At 39.6% G+C, this 16552-nt stretch overlaps 1 protein-coding gene across 2 annotated transcripts in view; it reads right to left on the minus strand.

The window, feature by feature from the left end:
• Window positions 1-16552, minus strand: part of LOC126212858 (zinc finger protein 728-like) — a 90374-nt gene that overhangs the window by 45431 nt on the left and 28391 nt on the right. For both annotated transcript variants that reach the window (XM_049940303.1, XM_049940302.1), the window contains one exon: window positions 12988-13035. In XM_049940303.1, coding sequence (XP_049796260.1) covers window positions 12988-13035 — 48 coding nt within the window. The remainder of the gene's footprint in view (window positions 1-12987; window positions 13036-16552) is intronic.

Here is a 16552-nt window from a genome sequence, read left to right on the forward strand (position 1 = left end):
CATGCTCTTCAGAAAAGATCTCCAGTCCCTCATACTCTTTCTGATTTATGGTAAGCCCTGCAAGATTCTTGGTGTCAATTCTTCCCCTGCAGTACTTCAAACATTACCTGAGTACATGCCATGTTGTGTTGCAGGACTTTTGCATGCTCACTGTGGCTCTACATCATATTACACAGGTGTACCAGCTTATTTGGCTTTTCAGTGTAGTGTATTTTTCAAGAAGTTGCAATTGTGAAGTAAGTCCTCCTGCAATAACAGCAAGCTCTGTATTTAATTGTCTCCATTTCTCTTTCACAGAATTTTACAAATGACTACTGAAGTGATCTAGCACAAGAAGAAAACTCATCTTCAATGAAGTGACTTTCCTTTGCTTCTGTTAATCCACAGTTTCATACCAGCCTCATCCATCCAACTCCTGTCACATACATGAACAACACCTGCCAGTATTCCACAAGGTTTTGACGTTTTTTAGCACTTGAAAATGATCACTGGATTAAGTTTAGTGCCATCAACACAACACAAAAGAACAACAGTGTAGTGCATTTTTTCATGTTCACCTGTTTTAATAGTTACCATTTTAGCACTTTTCATGGCAACAATTTTGTTACTTGGCAATCAAGTCTTTATGCACTATTTAACTTAGTTCCATACTGGTTTTCTTTCTATGTTGTATAATAATGTGATGGAAAGGTAATACTATTGCCATACTCTTGTGGAATTTTATGAGATGTTTTGGTCTTGGTTCACATGCTATGTCCATGACACTTTATAAACCTGTAGCTCCAAACATTTTCACCCTTAGTGTCTGTTAAGTTCCACTGTAGCACTAGCTTACAAGCATGTATTCGAGACTTTTTGTAGCAATTCGAACACCATTTGGATGGTGTGCTTGAATCCATTTCAGTACAGCATCTTCTAGTTTTCGCCATTTTGTATTCAGTCCCCTATTTGCACATTTGGCCTTCCTCATGTTTTTCTGTTCTTCTTTACTAGCCTGCCAATAGCAATTTTTTTTCTGTTGCTGGAGGACTGGAATGCTGCTCAGCTGCTGTGTTTCCACATTGTTCTGCATATGCTTTTACTTTCTATTTATAGCCTGCATCATATGAGTACCTTTTATTTTTTCCACTGTGAAGCTAGCTACTAAAGAAAATATTCTTCTGTTACCAATAACACAAATCACTTTCAATTCAAGTTTGCTGGCACTGTAGACTGCAATGACATGTCACAGGCTAGACAGTGCTCTTGGTTTGTGATTGTGCGGCATGAGGGAGACACTGTTAGCAAGCTTGTGAATCCCATTAACTCATGTTCGTTGCATTGGTGCAATTGAATCCAATGTTGCTAGATAGAAATAGATTTCCTGCAGCATTGAATATGTGGCAAATTTTAAGGCAACCAGGAATTTTGACGCCAACACTGGACTTGTTATATTAAATTCGAGTATAACACACCTCAACTTTGAAGGCACTTTTTTGAACAAAGAAATGAGTTTTATAATCTGTAATATATGGTATCAAGTCTCTGTAAGTACCACTGGAAATTAATTTGAACAAATAATTAAGGTAACTTAAAATTTATCTTGCATTCAAACTTTCAAATACTACGAGTGAGATATTAATGTGAGTATCATCAAATGTACAGGATTGATTGTCACTGAACATTTGTCATTTAACATTGAAACACGAACAGATGTGGGAATGTCCGTGTTACTGATAAGTCACATATATGTACAGTATTTAACAATCACTTTCTGAATATAGCAGGTGAACTAAATAGAAACCTAGTCCCAAGAGGGAATCATATAGCGCTCTTAGAAAAAAGTGTTCCGAGACTGTTACCTGATATGCTCCTCCATGATACTGACAAGAGGGAGATTGAGTTAATAATTAAATCACTAAAGACCAAGAACTCTCATGGATATGACGGGGAATCTAGCAGAATACCGAAGTATTGTTCTATGTATGTTAGCCCAGTACTTAGCCATATATGTAACTTTTCCTTTAGGAGTGGTCGGTTTCCTGACCGATTAAAGTACTCGGTAGTGAAGCCACTTTATAAAAAGGGAGACAGGGATAATGTTGACAATTATAGACCTATTTCTATGCCATCGGTGTTTGCTAAAGTTATCGAGAAGGTTGTATATGCAAGGTTACTGGAGCATTTAAAGTCACATAATTTGCTGTCAAATGTTCAGTTTGGTTTTAGAAATGGTTTAACAACTGAAAATGCTATATTCTCTTTTCTCTGTGAGGTTTTGGACGAATTAAATAAAAGGTTGCGAACGCTAGGTGTTTTCTTTGATTTAACGAAGGCTTTTGACTGTGTTGACCACAAAATGTTACTGGAGAAGTTGGACCATTATGGAGTAAGGGGAGTAGCTTACAATTGGTTTGCCTCTTACCTTAAGAACAGAAAGCAAAAGGTAATTCTCCGCAATATTGAAAGTGGTAGTGATGTTCCGTCCCAATGGGGCACTGTTAAGTGGGGCGTTCCCCAAGGGTCGGTGCTGGGGCCACTGCTGTTTCTTATTTATATAAATGATATGCCTTCTAGTATTACAGGTGATTCAAAAATATTTCTGTTTGCTGATGACACCAGCTTGATAGTGAAGGATCTTGTGTGTAATATTGAAACAGTATCAAATAACGTAGTTCATGAAATAAGTTCGTGGCTTGTGGAAAATAATTTGATGCTAAATCACAGTAAGACTCAGTTTTTACAGTTTCTAACACACAATTCAACAAGAACCGATATTTTGATCAGACAGACTGGGCATATTATAAGCGAGACGGAACAGTTCAAGTTCCTAGGAGTTCGGATAGATAGTAAGCTGTTGTGGAAAGCCCATGTTCAGGATCTTGTTCAGAAACTAAATGCTGCTTTATTTACCATTAGAACAGTATCTGAAATAAGTGACACTTCAACACGAAAAGTAGTCTACTTCGCATATTTCCATACGCTTATGTCGTATGGTATTATTTTTTGGGGTAATTCTTCTGATTCAAAAAGGGTATTTTTGGCTCAAAAATGGGCTGTTCGGGCTATATGTGGTGTAAGTTCGAGAACCTCTTGTCGACCCCTATTCAATAGTCTGGGAATTCTGACATTGCCCTCACAGTATATATTTTCTTTAATGTCGTTTGTTGTTAGCAATATTAGCCTATTCCCAAGAGTTAGCAGCTTTCACTCAGTTAATACTAGGCAGAAATCCAATCTGCATGTGGAATGCATTTCCTTGACTCTTGTGCAGAAAGGAGTGCAGTATTCTGCTGCATCCATTTTCAATAATCTACCACAAGAACTCAAAAATCTTAGCAGTACCCCAAACACTTTTAAGTCTAAACTGAAGACATTCCTCATGGCTCACTCCTTCTATTCTGTCGAGGAGCTCCTGGAAGAGCTAAAAAATTTAACAAATTCCAGTGTTACATTGTTGATTTTCTTTCTTTAAATTTACGACTTGTCACCTGAATATGTTTTTTTATATTTCATTTTATCTGTTTCTAATATCGTGTTATAATTTCATGTATTGACTCGTTCCATGACCATGGAGACTTCTCCTTAATTTGGTCCCATGGAACAATAAATAATAAATAAATAAATAAATATACATTTAATATTTTTCTCTGGTGAACTATGTTCCTCCCAAGCCAAGAGAAATACCATTAACCGGCTATCCATTGGGAATACTTTCCTGAGAGAGAAAGCCGACAACTGAGAGGCAGTATTTAAATTCCCATTCATACAACTTTTGCAATAGTATCTTTGAGGAAGTTTAGGACATTTCGAAGGTCAATGCTATGATGGCAAGTAGAATTTGTCACACATTTAAACATACTCATCAACCCATTGACAAACAAAAGATGAATGCAGCCAAAGTAAGTGAGGAACAGCAATAAGCAAAGGATTCAACATATCAAATATTCTAACTCTGCTGACTGATCTCTCAAAAAATCAGATGCATAGCCAACTGCTAATTTGTCACTTTCCGGCTATAGAACATTATTCACAAGTATTATATAGAAAAACACTAAAACTGAATTCAACGGTATTATACCAAACTGTGCATCTGAACTTCAGGAGTTAAATATAACACTGTAAAGTTTTTCATTAATTAATTTTTATAAACACTGATTACAATAATGCTGAATTTTACTACTGTTAAGCCAAAACTGCCACAAGCACAAACCACACATCAAACTGTACAGTTTATCTGGAACTCAACTGTATCCAGGGTATCTAAAATTTGACTAAAACTACTCAATTAATTTGACGAGAGCTAAATATACTCCACAATTCCATACACCAAAAGACAGTATATTTTACACTACACCCTTACCTTTATCCTTGGTCAGTATGTGTTCGCACGTTTTTGGAAAATTAACTATTATGCAGTGTGAACAAGATATGTTCAGTTCAATTGGTTGAATTCAAACTTCGTATGTGCTACATAGTAGCATAAAGCACCATGCAAATAAGCAGGAAATTATGATCTAACCTGATAAGACGCATTTGTTTGTATACAAATATTCCTTTGTGTTTACTTATTTTAACAGTTTCATGATGGCAATTTATTATGTTTCCACCAATATTTAATGTAACATTTATCTTAGAATATTTCATAAGGTTTTAAAGTGACAAGCATGGGGAGGTGCTTAATTCAAGCCAGGCTTCACAAACTCCTCACTAGGGTATGAACTAATCCAGAAGGTACGTTGAGGAAGGAGGATGGGGAAAATACAAAAACAGCATGTGAGACACTGGAACTGCTCCTCAAAATTCATTTTCCTCAATATGCTCTGGCGGATAACATAGGCCAGAATGCGACCCCTGAAAGACAATGGTTCACAGCCACTCAAAGAGAGGACTGTGACCTGCCAAGGCGTGTGTCGATTTCAGTAAAATCCAATGGGCAGTGGGAACATTCGAACTGGTCAAGTCACCTGGCCCCGATGGAATCTTTCCAGCTCTCTTGAAACAAGCAGGAGAGAATCTTGTAAGAGCGCTGTGCAGGTTATTCAGGGTTAGCCTAGCAGTGGGAGTCATTCCCAATGCCTGGAGGGCAGTGACAGTTGTCTTTATTCTAAAGCCAGGGAAAACTGATCATAACCGGCCCAAGGATATGAGATCAATCAGTCTGGTTAATGTACATGTTGGGGAGAGGAGGCTAACTATGGCTCATCTATATTCAAACCAACACACACATCAACCAGGTAAATCACCAGAGAAAGCTTTCTGTCAATTTGTTGTGAGGGTGGAGAAAGCCCTTTGCTTTCAAGAAAGAGCCCACTCCATCTTCCTGGACATTGAGGGAACTTTTTGTAAGACAACCGTTGATTCCATGATTAGGGCAGCAGAGATGCATGACCTAGTGACCACTATATGTAGGTGGACTAAGGCCATGCTTAGTAGGAGGAGGGTAGAAGCCACCGTGATGAATGAAAAGATGGTAATTAACACCACTAGAGATTCTCCACAAGGAGGAGTTTTGCCCACTTCATTGTGGAATCTAGTGGTGAACAAACTCATTGAGAAACTAGATTCCAGGCAATGATTTTGTTAAGGATACACCGATGACCTTGTCATAGTAATACTTGGCAAATTTACTGACACAGTTAGGAATATGGCACAAGGTGCACTGGACATTGTGCAAGACCAGTGCATTAAATAGAACGTAAGGGTTAATCCTATGAAGACTGTTGTGGTATCAATCATGAAGAAGCATATCCAACACTGAAGTTGGAATCTGAAGCTTTTCGATGAAACTCAATCTGTGAAGGGGATAGTGAAAAATCTAGGGGGTACCCTTAGATGAGGAACTAATATGGACCCCTCACATTAAGAGCATCTGCTCCAGGGCGAAAGGTACTCTAGTGAGTACCAGAAGGACTTTAGGCAAAAAACTATGGCCTAGGAACCTGAGGTATGCACTGGATATACAGCACAGTGGTTAGACTTAGGATCTCCTATAAGGCCGTAGTGTCCTGGAAGAAGGTAGAACAGCAGGTTGCAGCTAAGAAGCTTGCTAAGGTGCTGAGCCTGGCCTGCTTCATCACAAGAGGCAGAATTAGTAGCACACCAACCACTGGGGTGGAAGCCATGCTGGACATGGCTCCACTAAACCTTTGGGAAGCAGCTGGTGCATACAGACTCAAAACTGGTAAAAACTGGATCTCATTGAGATATCCAGACCCACACACTAATATAGTGAGTGAGGCAAATATAGGAATGGCTGGGGAACTGCCGGCTGACTATATAATAACTCCCAACTGCTTCAACAAGCTTTACAATATAATAATTTGAAGTTGGGAACAGTAAGAAAAAACAGTTTGACACCATACTGGGGACATTGTCTGGTTCACTGATTGGTCGAAATCAGACCAAGGTGCTGGGGCCGTGGTATATGGAATTCAGCGAAGACTGGAGGGCATCATCTCTCTAGGAAAACTGGCCTCGGTATTCTGAGATGAAATTACTGCTATCAGGGTGTGTGTGTGTGTGTGTGTGTGTGTGTGTGTGTGTGTGTGTGTGTGTGTGTGTGTGTGTGAAAAAATACATAGGTGCTAGAAGGATCGTAGCATCTACATCTATTCAGACAGCCAGACAGACCTTAAATCATTAGCAACTCCTGTAACAAGATCTAAAATTATTGCAGAATGTCACAGGGCTCTGGTGGAGCTAGGGGGAAGCGATTGGGTAAAACCAATGTTGGTCCTTGGCCACTCAGGGATCGGTGGCAATGAACAAGCTGACCAATTGGGGGCAGAGACTCCATTCATTGGACCGGAACCTGTCCTGACAATCACCAAGGCTATGATCAAACTAGAACTACAGAACTGGCTTAGAATACAGCACATAGAATACTGGTCCAAGGTCGATAAGCAAAAACATGGCAAGTTAATGATGCCAAAGCCGTGTTTTGAAAGAAGCTCTGTAATCCTGGGCTTTAACAGCCAAGAGATTAAACTCACACCCAAAGGTGTAATGGAGGCATGTCCAGCACGGCTTCAATCCCAGCAGTTGGTGTGCTACTAATTCTGCCTTTTATAGTGAAGCAGTCCAGTCTCTGCACCTTAGCAAGCTTCTTAGCTGCAACCTGCTGGTCTACCTTCTCCCACGACACTATGGCTCCATACGAGATTCTAAGTCTAACCACCGTACTGCACAACCAGTGCATACCTCAGGGTCTTGGGCCCTAGTTTTTTTGCCACAAGTCGTCCTGGTATTCACTAGAGTACCTTTCGCCCTGGAGCAGATGCTCTTAACCCCTAATCACAGTATTGAGTACTTCTCACGCAACTACAGTCATGCAGTCCCGTGGACTGCATTCAGAAGGTGGGAAAAATAAGTAAAAATCACCAATCTAGTGCTACTTTTTGAATTTAGTACTACATACTTATTCTTCAATTATACATAAATGGTAAATTATGAACAAAATATTGTTTCGGTGCTGTGAAAAAGACTTATTCATATTGCACTCTAAATTCTCATTGAAATTTACAGTAATGGACAAATATCCAAATATCTAAGTGTAGTTCTTTACTTGAAACTTTGTTGTTGCAGGTTAATGTTGATCAAGTACCACCGGTGTTAAATTTAATGAGTATTCTTGACAGCAAATGAAACAGAAAAAATCTGCACTACTGAAAGCGGCCACATTACGCACCACCTTACACGCACTGCGGACGCACCTTACAAAAGCATTCCAAACAAATTGGGACCTTGCACTTGCGACACAAGTAACTTGTCTTTCTCTTCTTTTTTGCTGGACAAATGCGACATGGCTTCCTTCCATCCCTAGGTAGTTTGTCCTTTTCCAGCTCTTCATGGAGATGTACTTCAGTTCCTAGAACTCTAACGATAGAAAACCTCAATTCTCATGGGAGGCATTTATTCACTAGCCTTTCATGCAGTGAATGTTCGATTAGTTCTTTCGCTAGGGCTTTCATGAAGTTCATCCTGGTAAGCACAGTTCTTTCCTTGAATGACTGATGAACAATATATGCACTGACAACACTCATGTCAAGAATATGGAAAACCACGGCCATGGTCCAACGTTGTGTGCGGCAACTTTAACAATATTTGACACACTTTTCGTCTACAGTATCAACAGCACCCTTTGTGTTGTTATAGTGGGCTATTATTACAGGTTTTTTTTTTTTTTTTTACTTTCCACGTCATCTTCTATGGAGTGATGCATTGTTGATATAAGAATTACTGCTCTTCCTTTCTTAGGTACATGCAAAATGAGCGTGATGTGTTTGGTAAATCCATACAGTGTTGTTCCAACTTCACGCCTACAGGAAGGCAAGAAAGATGCAGGAATTTCCTTTCGGTTCTTCCGCATTGTTCCCACTGTGGTCAAATCATTTTTCTGTAGCACATCTGCAAGTTCGATTGACACATACCAGTTATCAGCAGTGTTGTTTCGGTTAGCATGTGCTATTGGCTTGCACAATCTGAGGACAGCCTGAGTGATAATGGCATATTTCTTCTCATCTGGGGAAGGTCCGACTCCATCAGTACCTTTTCCACAGTAGAGATAGGTGTTGAAGATGTAGTTAGTCCTGGAGTCAGCTAGGCATTGAAGCTTCAGGCCATACTTCACCGGTTTAGATGGAATATACATTTTGAATTTACAGTGTCCTCTGAAACCGATTAGCATTTCATCAACTGTAGCATTAACCCCAAAAATATAGGATCGCTGCAAATTTTCGTTGAATTTATGTAGAATGTTTGTTATAGCAGCTGCTGGATTAGAAACCTTACGTAACTCCATGTCATCAGGGTTGTCAAATCTCAAGCAGGTGAGAATTACAGCAAATAATGCTGAAGATATAGTGATACGGAAAATAGCATGGACAGTCCCATCAATACAAAAGAGAGAACATATGTCTTAGTTAATCAATTTGAATACTGAAGTGTATATAAGAAGGTCGATGAAACTCTTCATTTCAGACATTGTACAAGGTCTGATTTCTGTTCTCTTCCTGTAGAAATTGGTCACAATGGAACTGAATAAGTTCTCTACACTTTAATTACAATCCAAAGTTATATACAAAGTCCTTGTGGACACTAAGTACAATCCGTTCTTGTAAATTTATTTGCACTGTCAAATTTTCCTCTGCCTCTCTTTTTCTTGTCTTTTATGAAATATTAATAAATACAGTACACTAATACACTGGACATTATTTCAGTTTATTTGCAGTGTAATATAAAAATTGAAAATAAAAAGATTAAAAGATCAAACAATGGAAAATCCAGGACAGAATGGAACAATATGGTGAAAAGAGCAGTTGCTGTGCACCATATAGCAGAGATGCTGAGTCGCATATAGGAGAAACAAAAAGACTGTCACAAATATAGCTTTCAACCAGTAAGGCCTTTTCAAAATTATAGACAACAAACACACACATACACACTCGTACCAACATAACTCCTACACACATGACTGGAGTCTCAGCCAACTGAGGCCACACTGCAAGCAGCAGCATCTGTGCATCATGAAGTGAGCGGCAGCTGGGTGGGGAGTAAGGAGGAGGCTGGGGTAGTGAGGGAGAGGGATAGTAGCATAGTGGTGGCAGACAGTGATGTGCTGTTGGGTAGCATACAGCACTGAGGTGGAAAGAGGGTAAGGCAGCACGCTATCTGATCAAAAGTATAGAGACATCCCCGAAAACATACATTTTTCATATTAGGTGGATTGTGGTGCCATCTACGGCCATGGTCTCCATATCAGCAACTTCAGTAAACATTATACATCATCAGAGAGCAGAATGGGGCACTCTGCAGAACTCACAGACTTTGAACGTGGCCAGACGATTGGGTGTCACTTGTGTCATACGTCTGTACACAAGATTCAAAACTCCTAAACATCCCTAGTGCCACTGTTTCCAATGTGATAGTGAAGTGGAAATGTGAAGGGACACTTACAGCACAAAAGTGTACAGGCCAACATCATCTGTTGACTGACAGATACCTCCAATAGTAGAAGAGATTCGTAATGTATAATAGGCAGACACCTATCCATATAATCACACAGGAGTACCAAACTGCATCAGGATCCACTATAAGTACTGTGATAATTAGGCAGGAGGTGAGAAAACTTGGATTGCATGGTCAAGCGGCTGCTCATAAGCCACACATCACACCAGTAAATACCAAACAATGCCTCGCTTGATGTAAGGAGTGTAAACATTCAACGACTTAACAGTGGAAAAACATTTTGTGGAGTAACAAATCACAGTACACAATGTGGCAATCTGATGGCAGGGTGTGGGTATGGTGAATACCCAGTGAACATAATCTGATAGAACGTGAAGTGCCAACAGTAAAATTCGGAGGCAGTGGTGATATGGCGTGGTTTTGTTTTTCATGGAGGGGGCTTGAAGCCCATGTTGTTTTGCATGGTACTATCGCAGACCAGCTGTACACTGATGTTTTAAGCACCTTCTTACTTCCCACTGTTTAAGAGCAATTTGGCCAGAATACCATGGGTATTCTGCCATGCACCAAACCTACAGAATATATTCATCCATCCCCGTGGTATTCCACCATCCACCAAACCTACACAATTAACTCATCCATCCCTACACAACCCCTTCTTCTAACCCCTTAACCTCGTGGCTCATACCCCTGTAATAGACATAGATGTAAGACCTGTCCTATGCATCCTCCCACCACCACCTACCTCCAATCCAGTCACAAATATCACCTATCCCATCAAAGGCAGGGCTGTGAAACAAGTCAAGCAGTCTACAAGCTAAGGTGCAACCACTATCTTGTATTCTATGGGGGCATGACAACCAGCAAGCTGTCTGTCCACATGAATGACCACCGAATAAACTGTGGCCAATAAACAAATGGGCCACCCTGTTCCTGAGCGTGCTGCCAAACAGGACGTACTTTATTTCAATGACTGCTTCACAGCCTGTGCCAGTTTTTCTGAATTGCGCAGGTGGGAACTTTCCCTGTAATATCTCCTATGTTCCCATAACATCCTGGCCTCAACCTTAGTAAGTCATTGTCCTCTCCCATCCAGTCCATTCTCTGATCCCATTCCAGCATTACACGGCCCTCATTTCTCTATCACACCATCATTTTACATTTCCTCTTTTCTGCATTCCCCTCCCCATCTCTCCACTGCCCTTCGTCTAACCTCCCAACTGCACATGGCTGCCCTACCCTCTTTCCACCTCAATCCTGTGTGCTCCCCAACAGGATGTCACCCTCTACCTCCGCCACCCCTACCCCACTATTTCTCCCCATCCCCGCACCAACCTCCTCATCACCCCCACCCAGTCACCATTCCCATCATGCACTGGTGCTGCTACTCACAGTGTGGCCTCAGTTGCCTGACACTGCAGTCATGTGTGTGCGAGTTGCATTTGCACAAGTATATATGTGTATGATTGTCATTTAATTCTGAGAAAGGCCTTACTGGATGAAAGCTATATTTGTGACAGGCTTTTTGTTGTTCCTATCTGTGACTCAGCATCTCTGCTATATGGTGAGTAGTAACTTTCACAATATTGTTAGAAGATAAAAAGAATCATCCACATAGGGCTTGACCTAACAACCTTCAGACTACATGAAAGTTGGTTGTCTACCATTTTTGACATGTCCGAAACAACAGACATGACACAGAATCTGCACCTCTTATAAATCATATGTAAATTAAAGGTGGAGAGGGAATAAAGGGAAGGAAAGGGAATTGATCACAGCTATCGGCTGCATTGGGACATTACGGAGTGAACATGTGTACCTGGATCTCCTGCTTACTAGGCAGGTTCAATAACCACTGCAACATCCAGGACACACTGTTATCACAACTGCATGGACTATCTTGGTTTGCCTCACAGCTGATCCACACTCCCATCGAGCACCACCTACCCACAGCTCCTGTCCATGTCCAAAAGAGCAGACACCACACTTTCATATAATTTTATAGGCCTAGCTAGGCAATGAATCCAGCTACTTCAATGTGGATGCACAAGTATGTCCTACCTCCTGTGGGAATCTCAGATGAGTAAATATGGAGGAAATGGACAGGGGCTGAGGATAGGTGGCACTTGATGGGAGTGTGGATCGGCTGTGAGGCGAGCCAAGATAGTCCGTGCAGTTGTGGTAACACTGTGTCCCAGATGGTGCAGTGTTTATCTCATCTGCCCTGTAAGTAGGAGATCCCATGTTCGAATCACAGTCTGGTACATACTTTCACTTGTCACCACCGATTCTGCATAATGTCCCAACGTAGCTGACAGCAATTATCGCTCCCCTTTCCTTTCATTTCCACCCCCCTTGACCTTCAATTTACATATAACCTTCAGATTATTGTTTTGTATTCTTTTCACTGTGCCAACCACTCCCTATAAACTATACTAATATAAATGGCCCATGCCTTACCCGACCTGTACCAAAATACTATTCCTTCTAAATCCTTGGGCATCTGGAGTTCCCACTTCTGTCATTCTCATTTCTGGCCAAGCCCTGCATGTATCATAAATTTGTGCGAAATCAGAGATGAAGAAGTACATTTACTTCTCAGTCATGTTGTCCTCTAATCTGCCAAGTAGGGGAGTTGAGACTTTCTTTCGTTTCAAAGACGTCTGAACATTTTCCAATACAAACTACAATGGTGAGTACATAAGTTCAGAACTTGGGTTTATGGTTCCAAAAAGCAAGGAGCCCTATTTTCCTGCAGAAATCATGTACAATAAAACTACCCTTTGATCTGTAATCTATTTGACATTCCCATGCCTCACAACTAACAATGGATTAGCAGTATGAATTTTATGTTTCCCCAAGTATCCACCTGCTGTATAAAAAATGCAGCACCTAAAGCTGAATGTGTTTTTCCTTGTGAATACTACACCCTCCTCCTCTGGAATTTGAGGTTCCACTAAGTGCACATAGAAACTAGACAAGAGATATATCCCGAGAAAAGAAAGACTTAAAAGACCTTAAGACATAGCAGTAGCTTACCTCCTCCATCTTAACTCCCAGAGGATCATTTTCGGGATTGCTGAACATCTGTAACAAAGAAATAATGTAAGAGATTCATTACTATTGTTCAACATGCAGTACATGCACACGCTAAATTCACAACATTAGGAATCTCTCATATGAATTATTGTATAAAGTGCTTTTCTTTAAGAGGATGAGGAGAATACACTAATGGCATGCACCAAATTAAAACATGACTCAAGATGACACACTTCTCTTAAAGTATAAGCTCAGTGTTTTTATTTATTCATTCATTCATCCATTCATGAGGAAAAAACTATTTATCATGTAACATATATGAAATAAACAAAATATTCTCAGAATTTAATAAGAATGTGATTATTCCAGGTCCAAAGAAAGCAGGAGCTGACGTGTGAATATCCTGAACCATCAGTTTAAGAAGTCGTTATTGCAAAATACTGTCATGAATGATTTACACACAAATGAAGTGACTGACAGAAGCCAACTTTGGCAACATTAATTTTGGTTTCTGGAGAAATGTAGGAACACATGAAGAAATACTGACCTCACAACTTAACTCAGCAGGTAAGAAAGGCTAGCCCCTGTTTTAGGGCATTTAGATGTATGGTGAGCTTTTGACAATGCTGACTGGAACACACTCTTTGAAATTTTGAAGGTAGCACAGAAAAAACACAGGGAACAAAACTTATTTGCAACTTGTTCAGAAACCATTTTGGTGTTCTAAGCGTTAAAGGATATGAAAGGAAGACAGTAGTTGAGAAGTAAGTGTGATCAAGTTGTAGCCTATCCCCATGTTTTTATACCTGAACATTGAGCAAGCAGTAAAAGAAACCAAGGAAAAATTTAGTTCGTGAATTAAAGTTCAGGGAGAAGAAATAAAATCTACAGTTTGTCGATTTTATTTATTTATTTATTTACACATCACGTTCCATAGGAGCAAATTTCCAAGGTCATGGAACATGTCATTACATGAAATTACAACATACAAGTAATAACAGAGGCATACCGACAATCCTCCTTTCCACGAACAATACGAGACTGGAATAGAAGGGAGAACTGATAGAGGTACTCAAGATACCCTCCGCCACACACCGTCAGGTGGCTTGCGGAGTATGGATGTAGATGCAGATGTTAGGAACCCAAGAAAAAAAAGTCAGTCCATTAGTTTAAGTAAACACAATCAACAATACAATAGGAATCAGCTTACTTTTTCAAGGAACTCCTCAACAGAATAGAAGGAGTGACCCATGAGGAAACTCCAGTTTTGATTTGAAAGTGCGTGGATCACTGCTAAGATTTTTGAACTTGAGTGGTAACTTCCTGAAAACGGATGCAGCAGTATACTGCACACCTTTCTCCACATGAGTGAAGGAAGTCTGATCCAAATGCAGATTTCATTTCTGCCGAGTATTAACTGAGTGAAAGTTGTTTATTCTTGCGAATAAGCTAATACTGCTAACAAGAAATGATAGTACGGTCAATGTCAAAATACCCTGACTCACGAACAGGGGTTGACAAGAGGTTTGTGAACTTAGACCACTTATTGCCCAAACTGCCTGTTTCTAAGCCAAAAATACACTTATAGAATGGGAAGCGTTACCCCAAAATATAATACCATATGACATAAGCAAATGAAAATAAGCAAAGAACACTAATTTTCGTGTTGAACAATCACTTACTTCAGATACCTTTCAAATAGTAAAAATGGCAGCATTAAGTCTTTGAACAAGATCCTGAACGTGGGCTTTCCACAACAGTTTATTATCTATCTGAACACCTATAAATTTGAACTGTTCAGTTTGATTAATCATAAGCCCATTCTGTGAAATTAAAACATCAGGTTTTGTTGAATTGTGTGTTAAAAATGGTAAAAACTGAGTTTTATTGTGATTTAGCATTAGTTTATTTTCTACAAGCCATGAACTTATGTCAAGAACTGCACTACTTGAAACCAAGCCAATGTTGAACACAACATCCTTTACTACCAAGCTAGTGTCATCAGCAAACAGAAATATTTCAGAGTTACCCACAACACTAGAGGGCATATCATTTATATAAATAAGGAACAGGAGTGGCCCCAACACTGATCCCAGGGGCACCCCCCACTTGACCTGTACCCCAGTCAGACCCCACATCACAGCCATTCTCAACATTGTGAATAATGTCCTTTTGATGTCTGTTGCTCATGCAAGAGGTGAAACAATAGTGAGCTACTCCCTGTATTCCATAATGGTCCAACTTCTGGAGCAATATTTTGTGAACAACAGAATAAAATGCCTTCGTTAAATCAAAAAATATGCTCAGCATTCAAAACCTTTTGTTTAACCTATCCAGTGCCTCAAAGAGAAAGGAGAATATAGCATTTTCAATTGTTAAACAACTTCTAAAGCTGGACTGTACATTTGATAGCAAATTGTGCAATATAAAATGATCAATTATCCTTACATACACAGCCTGTTTAATAACCTTAGCAAACACTAATGGCATATAAATAGATCTAATATTGTCTACATTATACCTTTCACCCTTTTTACAAAGAGGCTTTACTACTGAGTATTTTAATTGTTCGGGAAACTGACCATTTCTAAAAGAAAAATTACAAATATGGCTAAATACAGGGCTAACGTTTGCAGCACAGTACTTTGATATTCTGTTAGGCACTCCATCATGTCAATGAGAGTCCTTAGTCTTCAGTGATTCAATTATTGACTCAATCTCTCCCTTGTCTGTATCACAGAGGAGATTTTCAGACATCAATCTCAGAAAGGCATTCTGCCAAGGAAGTTAAATGATTCCCCGTAGAAACTAAATTTTTATGTAATTCACCTGCAGTGCTTCAAAAATGATTGTTAAATGCTGTACATATATCTGATTTGTCAATAACAGAAATATTTTTACTATGGTATAATGATAATTTTCACTTATGGACCGTCTGACAGCAACTGAATAAAACACAATTTTAGTGCCATACGCGTTTCGCCTTTATTTTCTGCAAGGCATCATATTTTTACTATGATCTGACTTTGCATCATCGACCTTGTGCTGCTGACCACACACATCCTTCACAACTGACAATTTTATCTGTGAATCAGCTATTCTATTTGCATACCATATACTCTGCCTTCCTAATAACATTTTTAAGCACCTTAAAATATTGTTTGTAATGGGCTACTGTAGCTTGACTGAATACTTCTAACATTTTGATATAATTCCTTATCCCACTAGTCAGCCACCCAGGCTGCCTATGACTGCTAGTACCCTGTTCAGAACGTTGTAATGGGAAGCAACTCTCAAAGAGCATGAGAAATGTGTTAAGAACAGCATTATATTTATCATCTATGTTATCGACACCATAAACATACTGCCATTTGTTCCTTGACAAGGTTTAAAAAACTCTCTACTTCTATTGGATTAACTTTCCTACATAGTTTGTAATTATATGTGACATTCGTGTGAGTACAAAAGCCTTTTAGTGTTAAAATTTGTGCATCATGGTCTGAAAGGCCATTCACACTTTTGTTAACAGAATGCCCATCTAGTAATGAAGAATGAATAAAAATAT

Source organism: Schistocerca nitens, chromosome 11 (assembly GCF_023898315.1).
Source record: "Schistocerca nitens isolate TAMUIC-IGC-003100 chromosome 11, iqSchNite1.1, whole genome shotgun sequence".
Classification (NCBI taxonomy): domain Eukaryota; kingdom Metazoa; phylum Arthropoda; class Insecta; order Orthoptera; family Acrididae; genus Schistocerca; species Schistocerca nitens.